Source organism: Ichthyophthirius multifiliis, assembly GCF_000220395.1.
Source record: "Ichthyophthirius multifiliis unplaced genomic scaffold scaff_1120509250267, whole genome shotgun sequence".
NCBI lineage: Eukaryota > Ciliophora > Oligohymenophorea > Hymenostomatida > Ichthyophthirius > Ichthyophthirius multifiliis.
Window position 1 is genome coordinate 14,764 of NW_004086927.1, and position 22,355 is coordinate 37,118.

Below are 22,355 nucleotides of genomic sequence, written 5' to 3' on the forward strand. Positions count from 1 at the left end.
TAATTAATTTTATCAAATATATAAAATAATTAAAAAATAATATATATATGAAAGTATCATTATTTTATATCCGGAAGCCAAAAAATCAAATTTTTACAAGCACTAATAAGTAAACAATGACTTGGAGAAAATTTACAAATCTAAGGTTTTAAAAAATGCCCACTTAATTTCGTAACTTCTTCTCCAGTTTAAGTTTTCCACACATGAATAATTCCCTTTTCTCCGCCTATTTAAATATATAATTATATATATATATATATATATATATATATATATATATATATTTATATTTATTTGTTTATTCAAATTTATTATTTACCTGTAATTAAAAACTATGAACATGGTGTAAAGCATGGGTCCATTATATCTTCTCCTCCTGTATTTATTTTTTATTTTAGTGTGCCTTCAAAAGAATCTATGACTATAATAATATTATCCACAGTACTACATAATATAAGGTTTCCACATTAACTAAATTTTATAGTTCTAATCTCCGCACAATCATAATTCCAGAAGGCAAAAGATCCTTCCTCATGTTTTTTTACATCATAGAGTGCTATTTTAGTAAAATCTGCTCCTCCTAAACTTTCTGTATATGAAATTGCATAAACAAGCCCCAAATTATCAAAGGCTGCGACTGGATTACATTTTTTTTAAGATAAATCTAAAATCGCATCTGCCCCTGGTATCATAGAATTCAAATCCCAAAACCTCAATGTACAATCTTATGAAGTACTTAGAAATTTATCCGTGGAATTATTTAAATCTAGACATAAAATTACATCTGTATGTCCTGTAAATTTCTTTACTATTTCATTATCATGTAATGACCAATATATGATACTATCTAATAATAATAAAAAGTAATATTTATATATATTGTTATATATTTAATTTATTTTTTACGGTCTTTTTATGTAGCACATATTATAGCATCACTATTGTGTGTAAAACGGACCAAATCTAATTAAGATTCTTTATGATATAGCTTTTTTTATTATTCACCGGAATGTAAATTATATAATATTATTTGTTCTCCATCGCATGTTATTAAATATTCGCCACATTTTGATATATCCATTGATGTTATATATACTTTCTAGAGATTTTTATAATATTTTTTATATTTTTATTTTACATTGTCTTTATGAACTTTTGCTTTTTTGAAACTTTTTAATATTTCTTCACTTATTACTATTTGATTATTTTCCATTTTTTTTTTTTTTTTCCGAAATTTTTTTTAGTATTTTTTTTTTTTGGTAAAAAAAAAATTAATTATATATTTTTTATTTTTTTAATTTAAATTAATTAAAAAGCATTCTATTTATTTTTTTAGAATAAACATATATTTTTTTTTTTTAAACTAAAAAAAAATACTTAAATTTATCAAAACTGAATAATTTTTTTTTTAAAAAAAATTATTTTTTAAATATAATTTATGCTTTTTGTCTTTTTTAATAAAAATTTAATTTTTTATATAATTTAAAAAAAAAAACAATGCAAAAATAATAAATTTAAAATATTACAAAAATATGCTAAAATCTAATAAACAATTAAAATTAAAGCTATCTATCTTAAGAATAAACATTACAAATTATAAATGACTTAAAACAAGCTTTATAAAACTTTAATTTTAAATTAAATAATAATAATAATACTATAGAATGCATAATAGAAGAAGATTTATATAGATATTTAATTATAATACTTTAAATATAAGAAATAGATTTAAAGTAAACTATATTCAATACAATTAAAAATATATTACCTTAAATAATATTAAAATAAAACCAAAATTTAATATAAAAAGAAACAATGAATATAATATACTAACATCTAAATTATCATTAACAAAAAATAATAATATCCTAAACTCTATATATATTAATAAATTTAACTTCATCTTCAATAAAAAATAGAGATTTATTAATAAACGAATACAATCTAATATAAAAAATAGATAATCTATTAATATAAAGAAACATATATACAGAAGAAACGATAATAGACATAATAATTTTAATTAACTAAATATTTAGAAAAAAACCTTATCCTAAAAATGAAAAAAACAAGTCTTTTTATGACTATTTTATTTTATTTATTTATCAATATTAAAATAATACTGAAATTTTAAGGGAATGTATATATGGATTATATTATTAGTTTTAATAAAAATAAGTTTTTCTAGATTTTTTTTATTTAGAAAAATTTCAATCATAAATTTTTTGTGTCAAATTTGTTAAGAAAATTGTAATGATATTAATATTGTTAATCCTTTTATAAGCTTATTAGTTCAAATTTCATCTTTTGGGAAAGGTGTTTTCATTGATTGCTTTTATTGTTTAGATTATTTAATTAAATATATATAAATTTGCTTGTATGATGAATTACTGAGAGATGTTTTACAAGTTTTTGTGAATGTTACATATTACTAAGAAGGCGTTTTTTTAACTAAGAATGATAGTTTTGTAAAAAATATGGTTTTTTTATATAATAAATACTGTAAGTTTAATTATAATAATGACGTTTATATATAAATAAGTGAAAATTGGATAACAATTATTTGTAATTTAATAATAAAAGATGATTATTCTAGTTTTCTATTATCTGAAGATAATTAATTGATATAAAAAAGTATATTTTTTAATGATTTTTTTTATAAAAATTTAATTATGGAAAGTATGTCAGAATACATTTAAAAAAATGATTAAAATTTTATTATATAAAAAAATGAATATTATAATTTTTTCGGAGAAATTTAATAAATTATTAAGTAAAAAATTTTAGAATTTTAAATTTAAAATTTATAAATTAATGATATTTTTTGTGAATAAGAAAAAATTATAAACGATAAAATAAATTCAAATTAATTAGAGATTTAATTTAATTAATTAAATATAAATTAAGAAATAGAAATTGAATAAAATTAAAATATACAATTATGAAATTATTTATATGTTTTTATAATACAAATAACTGTATAAATATTAAAAGAATTAATATATATAAATTAAAATAAAAAATATTCCTTATTATGTTTTTAAAAATATACATAATATAATATATATTATTAATGTTTGAATATATTCATAAATATAATTTTTTAATTTTAATATATAAATATATAATTAAATATATTAATTTATGTATATTTTATTTAAAAAAATATATGTATATATTATACAGGATAAATATATAAATAATTATAAGATATTTAAATATATAATATTTTTTTTTAATTAAATTTATTAAAATAAAAAAATTTTATTTTAATTATTATTTGAGGAAAAATAAAATATAATCTAGATAAAAGATATTATAATATATTTATTAAAATTATAAATATTTAAAATATTATATAAATAAAAATATATTTATATTTATAAATAATATAAATATTTTATAATTTATAATGTTATATTAATAAATACTCAAATATAATACAATTTAGATTAATTTATATATATAAAATAAAATATTTATGTAAAGTATAAATTTAATAAATTATTGGAATATACTTTAATTTTTAAATAAATTAAATATGTTAATGATAATAAAAATAATTAAAATAATAATAAAAATAATAATAATAATAATAATAATAATAATATAAAAATAATAAAAAACTAATAAAAATAATTACAATAATAATTATAATAATAATATAAAAAATAAAAAATAATAATAAAAATAATAATATTAATAAAAATAATAATAATAATTTAAAAATACTAATAATAATATTTATAAAATAATAAAAAAATAATAATAGATAAAAATTGATATTATGTTTATTTATTTTTATAATATAAATATAAATAATTAATTTTTTATACAAAGAATATTAAAATATATAATTTAGATATATTATAATAATATATTAAAAATAATCATGTATATATATATATAAATAAATATATATATATATATATATATATATATATATTTATTTTAATATATTTTATATATCATAATTAATTTTATATATAGATAAATATTAATTTGTCATATATTTATTTTTATATAAATTAATATTATGAAGTTTTCAATAAGAATATTTCAAATTAATATTAAAAGCATTTACTATTTAAAATATCATGTAAAAAAGATATAAATCTTTAAAATGAATGTGACTAATATTTTTTGAAATTAAACTAAATTAATACAAATCTTTATATATTGAAACCATTAGATAATTTTTTATGCAATAAATATAAATATTATATATTTGCAGAATACTAAATGAATTTAAAGCAATACCTTTAGAGCAGATAAAAAGACGAAAATACCATAAAATAAACACTTTAACTTATTTGTTCTGCCTATATTAATTTTTTGAAATAAAAGAACAATATCATGCCTGTTTAATTTACGAAAACATACTTTTTTGCAATGAAAAAGTCGTATTTAAGGATTTTTGGAAAGACTATGAATTATTACTTTAACTTTTTTTCCAAAATATACACAATAAACAGGTTCAATACATTCCTCCCGAAATAGCTTCAATATATAAACTTCGAATTTATTTTTTGAAAAAAATGAAAGCTTTACTTTTTTGAAAAAAATGCTCTTTTAAAATCCAATAGAAAGGATTTCCTTTAAATAATTAAAAGAAGAAATTTCATAATAAACCGATAATATTGCTCATATATTAATTGTTTAAAAATAAGACTAAAATAATATTTAATAATCCTATTTTATTACATAAAGTAACTATACATATAATAATAATGTCCTTTTTTTTTTTTATTAATTTAAATATATATAAATAGTTCAATGATATATATATATAATAATCATATAAGGTATATATTATTACATTAATAATAAAGTAATAATCTTATTTAGAACAAAGTTTTATAAATGATAAGGATTTAATAATATATTAACATGAAAATGAACTTTTTAAATATTCAAATGAAGCAATTATTCAATAAAATATTTTAATATAAAATTCATTTATAAGAAAATATAGAAAAAAATACAGAAATTGTTTCCATTTGTGAAAGAAGTCTATATGAAAGAAATAAAGCTATTTTAATAAAAGAAGTTTTTTAGTATTTTTTTTAAAAACTTTAATTTTTTTATAAAATAAGGAATTTTAGGACATATTTAAAATTTTAGTTTTTGGAAATGAATTTAGGTTTATAATTATTGAAAAATATATTAAGAATTTTAGAAGGAAAAAAAGACTTTCTTTTAAATTAATTAATATAAAAAATAAAATAAAATAAAAATTAATTTATTTTTCATATTTAAGAAAATAAAAATTAAATTTAATAATTTTATGAACATTTTAAAGATAGTCAATTAGGGAAATCACAAAATCTACAATTTCTACTTTAATATGATATAGAAAATTATAATATTGAAATAGAAAAAACAACTAAATAATTAATATAAACATCCGAATTTATCAAAAAAGAAATGAAAAATCTATAAAACATGAAAATTAGGACATAAAAAATAGATTAATTAAATTTTCGAATAAAACAATTAATAATAATGCTTTAAAAAAATTGGAATGACTAATATCAAGAATATTAAATTTATAATTTTATATTTTATAAATAATTTATTATTAATTAATGAAAAAAATATAAATAATAATATATATATATATATATATATATAATATTATATTATATATATTCATATATATTTATATAGAAATTTATTTATTAATTTAATAATATTTTTTTAACTTTAAATCAATTTATAGTATCTTATGAAATTTCGAACTTTCATTATAAATTTTAAAATCGAAAATTAAAAAATATGTATTAAAGATATATTTAGTTTTATTTTAAGAATTAATATTTTTTTAAAAGAAGTAATAATAATTTTATTTTATTTAATATTTAGGATATATTTTATAAAGATTTAATTTTTCGATAGACTAGAAATATATACTAAAACTATATTTGATTATTTTATATTTTTTGATAAAAATATTATGTAAATAATAAAATATTTAATTATTTTTAGAATTAGAAATTTTTATATATATATATATATATATATATATGTATATAATTATATATTATTTTTTACAATAAAAATAAAAACATTTATATTAATTAAAAAAAATATATAATAAATTGTTTAATATATATAATATAAATTAATTTATTTTAAAAAATAATAATAAAAATTAAATAAGAGTAATAATAAATATTATATATATATTTATATATATATATAAAAATATATGTATATATATATAATACTATTTGAATTAAAATGAATAAAAATAATTCATTTTCCCGTATATTTTGTAGTAAACCATTTAAATCATAAATATAATTATAAAAAAACGAAAAAATGACTATACAAAAATCTCCAAAAAAATAAGTAAAACTAGTATAAAATCCTCCTTTAGTTTCAAATTAAAACAATTAAGAAAATATAAGCCAAAAATCTACAAAAACATATACAGTTATAAATTATTCTTCTTTTTTAAGTAAAAAGACTCTAAAACTACTCTATAGACATTAAAATAAAGTCCTTAAAAAGACGAAGATTATTCAGTACCTTATGAATAATAAAACCCCAATTAAATGAATTCTAATTTAAGCAAATTATAATAGGTAAGTGAGATTACAATGTCTGAAATTCAAAAAGTAAATAACTTTTTTTAGGAAAATAATGAGGTTTTTGAGGATTTTAATTTAAAAAAAAATATACCGAGTACATTTATGTCGAGGGAAAAGTAAATTTAGCTAAGTATTACACATAAAAATAAATAGCCAAGGAAAAATTGTACATGCGATGGGAATTTATATGTGTTAAATTCATGTTATAGGGTCAGGAAATGGAATCAAATTGCAAATTTAAAGGAAAATATTAATATGAATTTAAGTTAATTAGATGTAAGAATTTTAAAGTTAATCTAAAAAGATATAGTTAGGACTTTTTAAAATTATGAATTTTTTTAAACTGCGTAAAGTTAGTAAAATTTGATGAATATTTTAGTCAAATTTGCATAATATGTGCCTGAGATTGGTATTTTATTTAGTATTATGATATATATATTATTATTATAAGGGTATGTTTAGGGATTAAATTTAGTTGTAGGGTATTTATTATGGCATGCAGAAGAAAAAATGGCATTTGAATTATTAATTTATATAAGTAGAAAATTAAAATTAGAAGATTTATTAAGATAAGGGTTTTTAGATTTAAAAAGACATATAAAAATTATAGAAGTACTCATAATTATACATTGTAATGAAGTTATAAATATTTTAAATAAATTAGAAATCACTATATAAATGATAATTTAAGAATGGCTTTTAGTTTTTATGACTAATGTAATACCTTTAGAATTTTCAGTAATGTATATAATTAAAATATAAATTATAAAAATAAATATATATAAATAAATAGATATATATATTATATAAATTTATATTTATATATATATATATATATTTATTTATATATTTAATTTATTAATTTTAATTTTTCATATTAGCATTTTGTTATTAATGGTATTATTTTCGAAGGATGGATTTTTATATATAGAGCAATTGTTAATTCACTTAAAATTGTGGCTAATAAAGCTTTATGTATTAGTGATTAAAGTGAAGTAATATTTATGTTAAAATATTTAAAAGGTATAGATTGGAATTTAATATTATAAAAAGAATAACCAAGAATTGAAAGTGGACTTATATAAAACCTTTCAAGTCATTTTTATTAAAATTAAATGTTTATAATAAATTGAAATTTTTTATATTAAAAAAATATATAATATTATATATATGAAAGTTATTATTTTTAAAGTAGTTAAAAAAAAATATATATATATAAATAGATATATAAATATATAATTAATTATATATAATTATATATATTTAAATATTATCTATGTAAATATATAATTAAATTAATTATAAATTAATATGTATTTAAATTATTTTAAAACTAATATATATATAATTTTTTATTTCAATTATTACTTTCATTTTTAGTTTTTTACACATATTAAATTTAATTTATATCAAAACAATTCAATGCTGCAAATAAAACGTTATAATTTTATACTATAGTTTAATTTTCCTTATCATCAGTCGGTATAATTAAATATAGATTTTCATAAAAGCTATTATTTATATCATTTCCTTATAAAACGAAAGTTAAATTAGGATTTTTAAATTATATTAACAATTATTATTAATTAAATCAAATAAGTCTTCTTTATTATTTATTATTTTATTTTATAATCTTTTTATTTCGGTTATTGTTATATTTTTTCTGTCAAAAACTAAGGCTTTTTTTTAATCTGAGTTAATAAAAATTTTAATTTATTCTTTATTTAGAATATCGAATTCTATTTTTTAAATAAAATTTTTCTTAAATGAATTCTTATTTAAGGGTAGTCTTAAGAATTTATATGAATAATAAAAAGGAATTAAAGCCAAAAATTAATATTTCATATATAATAAACTTAATAAAGATAGAGATATACTTAATGAAATCTTTAATTAATTAATAAATAAATAATAAGAATAAATTTCATATGGAAATTTTTTTATATAATATGAGTCATATAGTATATTAGAAGAATATTTAAAATCTTATTTTTCACGATTTTTCAATGTATTTATATAATCTATGTTTAATTGTTTTAATATTAGAAATTCTTCGAATTATTTGGCTGGACGTTATATAGAAGTTTATTTGTATTTTTAATCTTATTCTTTTATTTATTAGGTTATTTAGGCCAATGTGGTACTAAAGAATCTTATTTATGTGTATTTTTTTAATTACATATTATTATTTTTAAGATATCTTTAATTTATATATATTTTTATACTAAAAATTATTAATAATAAATTAATATTACATATATATATATATTAAATAAAATGATATAAAAAAAGAAAAAGAAAAAAAAAAAAAAGGGAACATATGGATTAAAAGTAAAAAATAATAATAATTTTTTTTTGCTTATAAAAAAAAAAAAAATTAATTAATTTATTATAAATAAAACAAAAAATCATATATATATATATATATAAAATTAAATGGAAATAATAACAAAAAACACAATAACATATATAAACCGAATTCTATTATTCAAATATTATAAAAACCTGGCAAATATAATGACGAATATGAAGATATGTTTAATTAAAAGAAGAAAATACCAAAAAAACATAATTATGTTAGGTAAAGGAGGATTTGGCACTGTAAGCTTAGTCAAATAAAAGAGAACTGGAGAAAAAAGAGCCTTAAAAATTATTAAAAAATAAGAAAAAATGTCAGTAAAGAAAGAAATTCAGATTTTATAGAAATTAGATCATCCTAATATATTAAAAATATATGAATATTTCGAAGATTATCATTTTTTATATGTTATAAGCGAAATTTGTTATGGATAAAATTTATTTGATTCCATAATAAAAAAAGGCTCATTTACAGAATAGGAAACTTGCAAAATTGCTCAAGATGTTTTGGCTGCTTTAGCTGTTGCCCATTCTTAAAAAATAGTCCATAGGGACGTTAAACCAGAAAATATTATGCTCGATTATATAAACGACGATTTTGTGGTAAAACTAATTGATTGGGGTCTCGCAGAGCAAATATAGGACAAAAAATTGAAATAAATCTGTGGTAGTTTGCATTATTTAGCCCCAGAAATCATTATTAAATAAGATTATGATGAACTAGTGGATATATGGAGCCTAGGTGTGGTCTTATATTCACTTATTTAAGGTTCTCCTCCAATTACTGGGCAGTCTTAGGGAGAAATATTCGAATAAATACGAAATTTTAAGCCTTAGTTTTAGTATTAATGTTGGAAAGATATTTCTGAGGAAGGGAAAGATTTAATATATAAAATGCTATAATAAAACCCTAAATAAAGAATTTCGGCAGAAGAAGGACTAAAACATGAATGGTTTAAAAAATAAGTAAAAGAAGAATAAATTGAGAAAAAGACTTAATTGAAAGCTATAATTCTTTGGTTAAATATTAACAATTTTCAACTTTTTAAAAGACTGTGGGAGCTTTAATAGGGAATCATATAATTTCGAAGGAAAATAAAGGAAAATATATAGTGATTTTTCAAAAATTGGATAAAGATAAGAATGGAGTGTTATCTTTTGGTGAACTTTTGGAAGGATTTTAGGAAATATTTGGAAAAGATGAAATGTTTTTAGAAAATATTAAAAAAATATGTATTTAATCACTATATAAAGACTTTTTGGTAGAAGATAATAAAAATTAGTATATATTAGATGAATAAATGGTGGGGATTAATTATGAAGAATTCATAACATGTATGTTAATGTATAATGAAAAATATTCATAGGAAATGTATTTAGAAGCTTTTAATATTTTCGATAAAGACGGAAATGGAAAAATTACAGTCGATGAAATTTTAAAAATACTAAATTTAGACACTAAGGAAGAGAGAAAAATATTTATTGAAAGTAAATTGAAAAAAATTATAGAAGAAATCGATATAAATAAAGATGGAGAAATCGAATTTGATGAATTCAAAATAATTATGAATAATTTATTGAATTAAATATGATTTATATATAAATTATAAATATATATATATATATATATATATATTTATAAATATATTTTCTTTTTTTATATATATATATGTATTTATATTTTAATCTCTAAAAATTTAAATAAAAATATTATACTTTAGTTAATATTTAATCTGGAGGAAATATTTCTTTATTATATAATAAATCATATAATCATTTTTTTCTATCTATAACATTGCTCTTTTTTTATTGTTCAAATTTAAGATCTTATTTCTTAAAAAATATTTTATAAATATTAATGAATATCTTTTTTTTTCGATTTAAAATATCAACTTCTCTTTATATTTTATACTGAATTCTAAAATATTTATTCTATATAAGGTTTTTTATTTAAAATATTAGAATATTTAAATGCTATAGATATTTTTTTTATAAAAAACTTGAATATATAGACACTTTATTCATAAAAATTATATATTTATTTTCGATTACTTTTTAATTTAATTAATATATATAATAAATATAAATACATATCATAATATATTATAGCCATCTATAATATTATTTATTATATAAATAAATATTACTTTTTAATATTTTATGTTTTTGAGAATATTTAAAAATTTCAAAAAAAAAATACTTTATTCTCTCTATATATTAAAAAAAATATATTTTTTAAACTTTAAAATCTATTAAATGATTAAATTTTCTTATACATTTTAATAAATTTTTATATAAAGTTACTTATTTTTCTATCATAAAGAGATATAATAAAATAATAATTAACATCCCATATATTTATTTAAAAACTCCAAAATCATTTATAGACTTTATTGAAGAAAGATTATTATGATTTCTAATAAAATTTAATTCAAAAATGTAAATTTACTTTAAAAATAATGAAAAGGTTAGTTAAAAATATACGAAGCAATTCATATTATATTGCCAAACTAAGGTGGGACAAAAAATTTAATTTAAAAAAAATATACACATTTAAATTTATGATAATTAATATATCTAGAGTATAAAAGAGTGAATTATTGATTAAAAAAGATTTGATATTAATTATATATATATATATATATATATATATATATATATATATATATATATATATATATATAGAAATTCTTTAATATATATAAATCATATATAAAATAATTTATAAAGTGAAATTATATATATTCAAAATATAAAAATAAAAAAGATGATAAACAAAAAATAAAAATGTGAATAATATAAAAGAATTTTATTCGGTATTTTCGAGAAATAAGAAAATAGAGATATATTTATAATTAGATTTAGTTAACTTTTAGACTGTGTTTTTTCCCATATAAATTATAGAGAATAATTACTTAAAAAAGAATGCGATAAATTAAGTATATATGGAAATGGAGTTAGAATTTATTAAATATAAAAATTAGATTAAAAAAATAATATAATATCAAATAATGATTAGTATATATATAATTATTAAATATATTATTATTATAATTATTATAATTATTATTATTATTATTATTATTATTATTATTATTATTATTATTATTTTTTTTTTTATTATTGTTATTAAATATTTTTATTTATAGTGTAGTTGAACATATATCTTCCAAAGAAAAAAATTATTAAAGTTTTTAAGAATATTCATATGTAAAAGCATACGCGTAAAATAATCCTTCTAAATTATTTTAGGATTTTGGATTTAAGTTATTTTTGTTTGATTCATTTGTATTTATTTATATATAAAATAAAGATAATAAAGTATTATAGAAGATAATTAGGCTCTTTTAGCAGAAATTAATCATTTAGGATTAAATATTGTTATTTATTAATTATAAAAAGATGATATCATTTAAAATATTATTGAGTTTAATTTTTTATATGATACGGTTGGAAATTAAAAAAGAGAAAAGATTATTAATCTAGAAAAAAAAATGAAAAACGATTATAAAGACTTGTAATTTATAATTATTTATTAATATTTTTAACATTTTTGTATAAAAGAATTGTTTTTAAAGAAATAAATCCAGAAAATAATGAAGAAATAAATAAATTAAGACCTTAATTTTTATGATATTATATTTCAATTCGAAAAAAAAAAATTAGATATATATATATAAATAAATATTTATATATATATATTAATATATATATATATAACATTTATATATATTACTATTTAATTAAATTTATATAATCTTGTTTATTTTAATATTAATTTATATATATATATATTAATTTACAATATTTAATATTCAATTTTTGATTCTTTTTAATAAAAAACTAGATAGAAAAATAATATATTTTTTTAAAAAATATTTAAAAAAATAAAATTTTTAATATAAAATACAATTATGTTTTTTCCTTTTATAAAAACAAAAATATTTAATATTTATTAAATTTTCTTTATAATATTTTTGCTAAAAAAATATTTATATTATTTTATTATTAATCATTAATATATAATTAAATATGTTAAATATTAAAATATATATATGCTTCTTATATATTATTCAGTTAGTCTATTTTTAATTCATACTATCACATATATTTTAACAATCATTATTCATAACATTTTATTAACATAATAATATGCATTATTTTAGTTTCTTTTTTTAAATTAATGTAAATTTATAAATAAAATATAAATTATTTACTTAATTATATGTATTTTCTTTTATTTATTCGTTGTCAATCTTTTCTAAACATTATTAGTATTTTATAGGGTCATCATAACATTTTATTCTTTTCTTTATAATACTTTCTTCCTATAAATATTATTAGTTTTATATTTTTAAAAATAATAGTAAATATATTACATATGATGCTTTTTATTAAATTAAGTATAAATTATAAATATATGTTGATATATTTTAATAATTATATTTGAGATTTTAATAGTTATTTTAAGGTTAAATATATTAGTTTAATATTTATTATTAGAAAAAAAAGTTATTTAACATATTTAGTTTTTTAATATTTTATAAAAATTTAAATAGATAAATATAATATAGTAAATACTTTATTATATTATAACGAAAAAATTATGTTTCTTTCCTTTTAATTGACTAAATAAATCAAACAAAAAATATAATTTATTAGAAAATAATAAACGATTATTAAAATATTTAAAAATTTAAATTTATTTTTAAAAATAAAATAAAAATTAATTTTAAATTTATAGTAATACATATATATAAATATATATATATATAATATATATATATATGAAACAAATAAAATATATTTAATATATATATCATAATTTTTAAATTAATTAAAAATGCTCTTAATATGTAATTGTTTTTTATATTTTAATTAATATATTTATATATTTATCTTTTAATTATATTAAGAATTTAAAAAATATTATATATTAGAAAAATTATATATATTATATTATTATTGTATTTTATATTTTATCATTTATTATTATTTATATTTATTTCTATTAATTTTTTGGACATAATATATATTTTATTCTCCTAATTTTTAAAATTATTTACTTTTTTTTATTTATATATAAAAAATTATTTAGAATCTTTATTGTTTTTTTTATTATATTTTCATAATATTTTAATTATTTAAATAACTTTATTATTTTTTCTCCGACTCAGTCATTTATAGATATAAAATATAAATATAACTTTAATATATTCATATATATATATATATATAATAAAATAAAATATTTTATAAATCTAGTTATATTATACATAATAAGTATTTTAAATAACTAAAAATATTAGAGATAATAATTTTGGTTCATAATATAATAAATATATATATATATATATATATTTAATTTTTATAAAAACTAAGATTTATATTTACCTTTATAATTAATATTTTTATTTTTATAAGACTTTTTATTATATTCTATTATAAGGTTTTCTATGTTTTATTATAAAACTCATTTATAGAATTTTTAGATATATTTAAGTTTAATTATAGTTTAAAAATAAAATATCTTATAATTATATGCATTTATTATTATTTTTTAAAAAAATTAAAGATATTATTTAAATAAAATAGATTTAAATTATAATTTATTTAAAAAGTTAATAATTTTTATTTTGAATATTTAGACTATATTAAATTTAATCTTGTTTTTCAAAATAATATAAATTTATATTGAATTTTAAAAATTTTTAAATTATATATATGTATATATATATATATATATATATATATATATATATATTTAATTTTTATGCTTTTAGAAAAAATCACCATTCATCTTCTTATTAAAGATTTAAAATTTAAATTTTGAATTTTTACTTTATTTTTATTTATTTTAATTATAATATAGACTGACTTAAATTATCTTATACTTTACAAAATAAATATATATTTAAATTAAATTAAATAATTAATTAATCTTATTTATATTCTCTCATCACTTCCAATAATTTTTTATTTCTAAAAAAATCTTTATTTTTATCAAAATCAATCTAAAAAGCAGATTTTTTATTATTTTATTAAAAAACTAGATAATTTAATTTATAATCAAAATCATAAAATTATTAATTTTTTTTTTATTTTTTAATTAATTTCTTTAAAAAATAATAAAACTAATTAAATTTACGGATAATAAGTGGTAGTACGAGTTTAAGAATATTTAATTAAAATTTAAAAAGATTTAAAATTATATATTTTAAAAATTATTTTAAAAATAAGAATTTTGATATAAAAATTTTAATATAAATATTTTTATTATGAATAAAAAAATATATTAAATAATATTTTGAATTTAAAATAATAATAAATATACTTAAATATAAATATATGTAAGGGTACAATTTATTAAAAAAAAGATTGAGAATAAAAAATGATAAGGAATTTAATATAATAAAAGAAAATAAAAGAAAAAATAGAAATTTAAATAAAAAAACAATAATTAAAATGATACACATAATTTAATTAAAAACAAAAGCAAAAAAAAATATAAATAATTTAATTATATATTAAAATGATTATTTAATATATTTAGAAATAGATAATAATAAATTTAATAATCTATAAATAATTAATATTATTTTAATTTTAAAGATATAAATTAAAAAAATTATAATAAAAAAAAAGATGGTATATATTTTAGAATATAGAATTTAAATTTGATAATTATTATATAAAATAAAAGTATATAATTATATTAAATAAAGATAATAAAAATATATATATATATTTAATATCATATTTATATATATAAAAAGATTAATTATTTTTATTTATATTATTATAATATAATAAAATATTAAAATTAATACTTTCATCTTATATTTATTTAATCATTTTTAATATTTAAATAAATAATTTTATATAATTTAATAATTTTTTTTTAATTAATAAAACTAAAAAATTAAATTTATATAAAAACCTTTAAAGTTAATATTTAGAATTATTAATTATAATAAAAAAAGAAATATCATAAAAAAATAAATAAATATGTATCAATTAACCAAAAATTTATAAATAATTAATAAAAAAATATCAATGTTCTTCCTTAATAATCTCAAGTTCTTATTTAGTATTCATATTAAACATTTTATCATATGTTGCTGAAGTTTTATCTAGTGTATAGAACCCAATTTATTAAGAAATAAAAGAAGATTTTCTCAATACTTATTCAATGATATAATCTGATTATTTTCTTGAATTAGCAAAACTTGATTTTTTCATTTAAGAAAGTTTATGTAAAGGCATTTCTTTAGGAGGTTCTTATTAAATAAGTACCAATTTTTTAAGTACGAAAGAAAATAATAATGTTAATATACCAACTCCAAAGAAAATATTAATTCCCATTTATTCCATTGCATATTTATAAAAAGCAATAAAAGTCTAAAGGAAAATAGCTATTAAATTTGTCAACGAAAACGCTAATTAATTAAATTAAGGCTTTAAAATAAAAGGTAGTAATGTAATAAGTGTAGGAAAAGACAATCTATTACTTAATTTAGTTATCATAATATTCAAAAACTAAAGATAGAAATCTTCACTACTAATAAAAAAAGTACAAGTCTAGACTATACCTATAATTAGAGTATTATATCTCAAAACATCCATTACTTTAAATTTCAAAAGTAAATAATAAGCTACAAATGACCCTGCAAAATCACATAGAATACTTGCCATGACATTGTTTTAGAGGTTTCCGCCTAGACTATTGAAGGCTATAAATGGACAAGCATAGGAGAGTTAGGCAAGGATGAAAACAGTCATAAAAATGATGCTGTTTTTTAACTATGCTGGATCGCTTTTGAGGAGCTTGAACTTTTCAAGGAGATCTTAAATGAAGTTCCTTTGATTTTCACGGGCTTCTTTGTAAGGACAGTCGATATTAAGATTTGCGTCAGTGATTGGCTACTAGAGGTCATTTTAAGGAGGTTTTTGAGATTTAAGTAAAAAAAAGGCAATGTTAAGGAAGAATATGGGATAACCACAGAAATAAACTATGTGGTTTACCCAGTTTGCGTCTACTTAGGCATAGAAAATAAAAGCAACGGCTCCACCAGGCCAGAATATATTTAAAATACCAACAGATTGCTCTTTTATAGACTCAGAATAGGCTTCAGAACAGAAAGAAAATATTAAAGAATATAAATAACCATAAGTAAAGTTCCAAATAAAAAGTACAAGCATTAACCAGTTTACAGAATTATGGATAAATTAGATAGATATTAAAAATAATGATTCTATAAAAAAAAGAATGAATAATGAGTAAAATTTTAAATGGCGGGGAATTTCATATAGGACGGCAAATAAAAAAGCTACTACACATCCGAATGTACCAACTGCCATTATTGATGCTTCGAGTAGTTTCTATTCACAAATTAGATTAAAATCCATTGATATACTTCTCATTCCGCCTACATCTTACCATCTAAATTCAAAATTGTTTTCACAAATTTATTATTCAGAACATGAGTGCCATTCATCGTTGATTTTACATTCTAATGGAGCTCGATAATATAAGAAAGGCATTGCATTAAATACTGGACCTTAAAGGCAGTATATTGTACATAAAATTAAAAATTATAAGGATTGTTTTATAGGTGTATTGTCAAACATTTTTTGTTTTTTTTTAATTTAATTTAATTTTGTTTTTTTATTTATATTAATATTATTTTTTTTAATTTATTTTTGTTTTTTTGTTTTATGATTTTTATTTTTCTAAAAATAAAATATATATTTATATAATTTTGTATCGAAATATATATATGTATGTATGTTATTTAATTTTATGTATTATTGATTATATTTTTTGATTATAAATTTAAATTAATAATAAAAAAAAATTTTAATATTTTATAATTAAATATATAAAAATAATTGTTTAAAGGATAATTATATTCTTTTATTTAGTAAATAAATACAATTTAATATATTTTTTTTGTTTTTTATTTTTTTAAAAAAAAAATTTCTTTTATTAATTAATAATTTAGTTAAAAATACTTTATTTAAATATATAAATTTTTTTATATTAAAAAATTATTATAATATAAACATAAATTTATAAAGATAAAAATATAAAATTAAATATTGTTATGTATATAATATTTTTATAAATATAAAAAATTTATATTAACAAATAAAAAATATCATATAATTACTTTTATACTTCCATATTATAATATTTAATTTTTTATATTTTTTAATCATAATAAATTTTTAAAATATTTTTCAAATTAATATTAATTTTAATACTTCATTATTAAAATTAATTCTATTTGTTTTAGTTTATGCCATTTTCTTCGCCATTAAAATTATAATCTAATATTACAAATGTTTTATTTTAATTTTCTAATTAATACATTGATTTTATATTTTTAGGTTATTTATTTTATTCAGTTTTTTTATCTCCTTTTAGAATAAATTATAGATCAGTTAAAGGAATTTGTTTTTTGAAATTTTAATCAACTCCTTTATAAAATTTAGAATTTTTAGAATTATTTTTATTTTATACATCTAGTTAATAACTTCCGATTCTTTAAATATTATTATTATTATTAAGTTTATTTTGATCATTAAATGCACTTTATTAAAGATTATTATTTTCTTAATTTTTATTTTTTTCTTCTAATTAATTTATTTTAAGATTATCATTATTATTATTAATATTATTTTTATTATCATTAATATTTTCTTTTTAAAAATCTTCTTTCATATTTTTATTTATAAGATCATCAATTTAAATACCATTTTCATATTCATTTATATTTTACATATTTTACACATCATGAAATTTTTCAAGATTAGCTTATGAATAAAATTTCATTTTTTATAAACTTTCTTATTTATTATTTATTCCCTATCTAATCAATTAATTTCTATTTTCTTCTGTTGATTATTTTTTTATTATATCATAGTTTGCATTTTAATATCTAGTTGTGTTTATTTCCGCAATAAATTATACTTTTTTATTCTCTTCATTTTTTTTTTTTTTATTAATATTTATTATATCATCAGCCACTGTTTCTGGAGATTGTATTTTTTGGCTTTTCATCTACGAATGAATTTTTCTCCTTTACAAATACATTAAAATAAATGAAAAGTTCAATTTAAAAATTAGCTATCTGTAAAAAAAACAACAAAAAATAAATAATAAATTCAATAGTAATTAAAATATACAAAAACCCAAATTTATAGCTTTTATTTAGCCATAAAAAGTCTCCAAATATTAATTTGTATTACTATTAGAGCATTAATATGTAATCATTTATTACAAATCGCCTAAAAGTACAGAAATAAGTATCAAATTCGTAATATTTACAATAAAATGTACCAAAATAAGTATTATAATAACTACAAACGCAAAAAAATTAGTAATAAGTATTCCTTTATAAACTCTTAAAAATCCGCAAAAAAGACTATAAAAAATGAATAAAATAAAAGCCAAAATAATATTAGCAATCCACATTTATTGAATAATTTGTGCTTTTTTTTGTAAATAGAAGAAGTTGTTTTTTAGATTTTAACAATAAATATCATTTTTCCAATAATCATAACTTCTAACATAAAGTCCATATAAGAAATCTTTTTAAGAATATTCATATTCTGGTAATTTTTTAATTAAATTATAATATTAATTTGCTGTAAAAAAGTTTTCTTATGTTTCCTTTTTAATTAGTTAAAACTAATTGTCAATTTAGTCTTTTTAACAGTTTATTTTTTCCTCTCTATTTAAAAAATAATCATTTTTTAAGTTTTTATTTTTTTCACTTTTATAATATTTACAAACGCCTTCCCCTTCAGAGACTATTCCTTCAATTATAGGTATATTTTATTTATTTTTACGGCTAAAAAATATGTAGTTTCCGTTTAATTAAATTAATTGTTCGTAGTCTACTAGGATTTCTTAACCGAATTTCACTGAGTTTATAGGACAGATCTCCTCTTTTGGAACACAAAATGGTTACAGTCCTTCACATTCCTTGAAATTTATATTAGAACAGTCTTAAGTCAGATAGTTTACAGAAGATCGGTCAGTACAAAGGGAAAAAAGGTCAGAATCAATATTCCAGAAATTAAATATTTTCTCAGGAATTGATGCTATCTTCTTGCAATTTGCCTAAATCATCTATTTCGTGCATTCACCTTTATAAAGGTTACCTTTATATAGGAGATTGAAGGCACTTGTACAATCACAACCTTCATATGTGCCTTTATATTCATAGTTTATTAGATATTCAATACATTTTTAGGTACTTCTATATATTTAGGTTATTGGATGTTTTTTCCAGTTATCGATTACATATTAGTGGTCAAGAGGTAATTAAGGTATAAAGAAAAATGAGATTATTTGTAATATTGTATATAAGAATGATATAAATATTAAAATTAATGAAACTAATTCAATTTTTTTAAGTTTTATTATTTTCATATTTTTTTTTTATTTTTATTTGTGGATTAAATTAAATTTAAAAACAACTTTATATATTAAGCAAATATTTATAAGGATAAATAAAATAAAAAATATAAAAAATAAAAATAAAAATAAAATAAATAATAATATAAAAATAGATATAAATATAAATAAAAGTACATAAATATAAGATGTATATGTATATATATATATATATATATATATATATATATTTATATATAAATATATATATAATAATTTATTTATATTAATATTTTTATATAAATTAATTTATTTATATTTTTATTTTTATATATAATTATTTATTCATATACATTTTTTTATTTTATTCATCTTTTTTAATCATTTCCTGAGAGTAATTTTTATAAATCTAATTTATATTTTTGATTTATTTTTTTAATTTCTTATACTTCTTCTTAATGCTATTTATCTTATTTTTATTTTTATAAATTAAAATTAGATTCCATTTCTTTTATATTTTATTCTAAAGAATCAACTTGAGACTATAAATTAGTACATTATTAATCTAATTATTTTACATATATATCCATATCACTTTTTCTAGTATCTGCGATTAAGTATTTCCTCATTCCATAAGCAGTTGCACTTTCATATAATGTCTAATATGCTTAAATTGTATATTTAATTTCATCCCTTATTCTTAATAATAATAAACCTCTTTCTGAACAATTAATAGTGATTTATCTAATTAATTCATCAAAACATTAAGCATATAATTCTTCTCTTATTGGACATTGTCCGCATTATTTAGCACTTCTTTATTATAATCTTTTATCTAGATTATTAACTAGTTCTAATACATCTGATTTAGTTGCAGGTGTTGCACTTACTTTTTATATCCATAATTATTTTTTATTCATTATATATTCACGAGGCGGTAAAATACTATTCAGTATAGCCTCTGTTTAATGATTTGTTACATTATTTGTATATTATTTGCTCTTTTCGTTGATTTATTTACCACCAGTGGATACTAAAACCGCACTAGCGTATTTTACTAAAGAATTTGGAGTAGGAATTGTTTATTGGGGTTAGGGTTAGGATTAATTGGGAAGTGAAGTTTATGGTCTCATGTGTTTTTTTTGTTTATTTCTTTTAAAAAAAAAATTAATTAGTTATACTTTTTTTATATATAAATTTAAAATATATCTATATGTTTTTTTTTTTTTTTTTTCAAAAATAAAATAAAAATGTATTTGTAAACTTCTCCTTGTTTAATTAAAAACTATATATAACCTTAATCATAAGTAATTTTTTTTTAAAAAAAGAGTTTTTTTATATTATATTTATTCATTTAATATAAAAAAGAATACTTTTGAATAAAATAAGCTTTACTAATCAAGAAATAATGATTTAAGATAAAAATCTTTTCAAAATGATAATAATTTTTCATTATTATATAGTTATTGTAGTCCTTAGAAAAAAGAATTTTCTTAAGATGGATATAGACCATATATAAAGAAATAACTAAATCATAATATTAATTAAAGTATTTATTAGTAATCATATTCTTTTTAAAATAATAGTATAAATAGTTAATAATAATAAATAAAACAACCGTTTTAATTATATTAATTTAATTAAAATTCAATGCCTCAGTATTAGTAGAGAATACATTTAAAATAAAATGTTAATTATTAATAATAAATTCCTTTATAATAATAAAAAATTCCTTAAAAATAATAATATCAAATTCCTTTAAAATTATAATAATAATAAGTTACTTTTTTATAATAAAAGCCTAAACAAAATTTAGATTATTAATATTTATAATAAGACTAATAATAAATTTAATAAGATTAATTAGTTTAATCTAATAGCTAGAATATATTAGTTACTGAATAAAATACTAATATTGAATAATATAATAAATATAATGTATTTATATTTTAAAAATATATTAAAAAATTATCAATTAAAAAAAAAGTTAAAGA

The 22,355-nt window shown here is 15.5% G+C and overlaps 4 protein-coding genes across 4 annotated transcripts, besides 49 other annotated features; 1 reads left to right on the top strand and 3 right to left on the bottom strand. All coding sequences in view use genetic code 6, as the record gives it.

Annotated features, from left to right (window-relative positions):
• Positions 1-56: 56 nt before the first annotated feature.
• Positions 57-1,081, bottom strand: IMG5_059940 (WD domain protein; the record flags this gene model as incomplete). Its single annotated transcript, XM_004037118.1, has 3 exons — positions 57-226; positions 320-847; positions 907-1,081. The coding sequence occupies 3 exons, from the start codon at positions 1,079-1,081 to the stop codon at positions 57-59; spliced, it is 873 nt and encodes a 290-aa protein (XP_004037166.1).
• Positions 235-290: a microsatellite.
• Positions 1,082-1,395: 314 nt separating the features above from the next.
• Positions 1,396-1,440: a microsatellite.
• Positions 1,441-3,322: 1,882 nt separating this feature from the next.
• Positions 3,323-3,413: a microsatellite.
• Positions 3,333-3,398: a microsatellite.
• Positions 3,355-3,394: a microsatellite.
• Positions 3,414-3,545: 132 nt separating the features above from the next.
• Positions 3,546-3,776: a microsatellite.
• Positions 3,777-3,895: 119 nt separating this feature from the next.
• Positions 3,896-3,946: a microsatellite.
• Positions 3,947-5,597: 1,651 nt separating this feature from the next.
• Positions 5,598-5,669: a microsatellite.
• A 332-nt stretch (positions 5,670-6,001) lies between these two features.
• Positions 6,002-6,044: a microsatellite.
• A 123-nt stretch (positions 6,045-6,167) lies between these two features.
• Positions 6,168-6,220: a microsatellite.
• Positions 6,175-6,226: a microsatellite.
• A 723-nt stretch (positions 6,227-6,949) lies between these two features.
• Positions 6,950-6,992: a microsatellite.
• Positions 6,993-7,075: 83 nt separating this feature from the next.
• Positions 7,076-10,546, top strand: IMG5_059950 (TBC domain protein; the record flags this gene model as incomplete). Its single annotated transcript, XM_004037119.1, has 5 exons — positions 7,076-7,334; positions 7,478-7,691; positions 8,719-8,759; positions 8,910-8,927; positions 10,322-10,546. Exons 1-5 carry the CDS (start codon positions 7,107-7,109, stop codon positions 10,544-10,546), a joined length of 726 nt encoding a protein of 241 aa, XP_004037167.1. The 5' UTR covers positions 7,076-7,106.
• Positions 7,349-7,388: a microsatellite.
• Positions 7,353-7,455: a microsatellite.
• Positions 7,372-7,446: a microsatellite.
• Positions 7,402-7,455: a microsatellite.
• Positions 7,412-7,455: a microsatellite.
• Positions 7,804-7,859: a microsatellite.
• Positions 7,806-7,858: a microsatellite.
• Positions 7,807-7,859: a microsatellite.
• Positions 7,827-7,939: a microsatellite.
• Positions 10,547-10,548: 2 nt separating the features above from the next.
• Positions 10,549-10,602: a microsatellite.
• Positions 10,603-11,580: 978 nt separating this feature from the next.
• Positions 11,581-11,638: a microsatellite.
• A 65-nt stretch (positions 11,639-11,703) lies between these two features.
• Positions 11,704-11,758: a microsatellite.
• Positions 11,759-11,945: 187 nt separating this feature from the next.
• Positions 11,946-12,023: a microsatellite.
• Positions 11,984-12,094: a microsatellite.
• Positions 11,995-12,086: a microsatellite.
• A 526-nt stretch (positions 12,095-12,620) lies between the features above and the next one.
• Positions 12,621-12,674: a microsatellite.
• Positions 12,621-12,687: a microsatellite.
• Positions 12,688-12,721: 34 nt separating this feature from the next.
• Positions 12,722-12,776: a microsatellite.
• A 928-nt stretch (positions 12,777-13,704) lies between these two features.
• Positions 13,705-13,743: a microsatellite.
• A 928-nt stretch (positions 13,744-14,671) lies between these two features.
• Positions 14,672-14,718: a microsatellite.
• Positions 14,719-15,189: 471 nt separating this feature from the next.
• Positions 15,190-15,228: a microsatellite.
• A 126-nt stretch (positions 15,229-15,354) lies between these two features.
• Positions 15,355-15,408: a microsatellite.
• Positions 15,409-15,924: 516 nt separating this feature from the next.
• Positions 15,925-15,964: a microsatellite.
• A 522-nt stretch (positions 15,965-16,486) lies between these two features.
• Positions 16,487-17,156, bottom strand: IMG5_059960 (hypothetical protein; the record flags this gene model as incomplete). Its single annotated transcript, XM_004037120.1, has 2 exons — positions 16,487-16,546; positions 16,614-17,156. The coding sequence occupies 2 exons, from the start codon at positions 17,154-17,156 to the stop codon at positions 16,487-16,489; spliced, it is 603 nt and encodes a 200-aa protein (XP_004037168.1).
• Positions 17,157-17,583: 427 nt separating this feature from the next.
• Positions 17,584-17,673: a microsatellite.
• Positions 17,674-18,602: 929 nt separating this feature from the next.
• Positions 18,603-18,657: a microsatellite.
• Positions 18,658-18,979: 322 nt separating this feature from the next.
• On the bottom strand, positions 18,980-21,494 carry IMG5_059970 (hypothetical protein; the record flags this gene model as incomplete). The annotated part of the gene is made up of 3 exons (XM_004037121.1): positions 18,980-19,039; positions 19,864-20,177; positions 20,918-21,494. 3 exons carry the CDS (start codon positions 21,492-21,494, stop codon positions 18,980-18,982), a joined length of 951 nt encoding a protein of 316 aa, XP_004037169.1.
• Positions 20,474-20,634: a microsatellite.
• Positions 20,476-20,536: a microsatellite.
• Positions 20,476-20,555: a microsatellite.
• Positions 20,516-20,634: a microsatellite.
• Positions 20,574-20,633: a microsatellite.
• Positions 20,582-20,706: a microsatellite.
• Positions 20,610-20,679: a microsatellite.
• Positions 20,626-20,712: a microsatellite.
• Positions 20,626-20,713: a microsatellite.
• Positions 20,626-20,724: a microsatellite.
• A 565-nt stretch (positions 21,495-22,059) lies between the features above and the next one.
• Positions 22,060-22,134: a microsatellite.
• Positions 22,075-22,137: a microsatellite.
• The last annotated feature ends 218 nt before the right edge of the window (positions 22,138-22,355 follow it).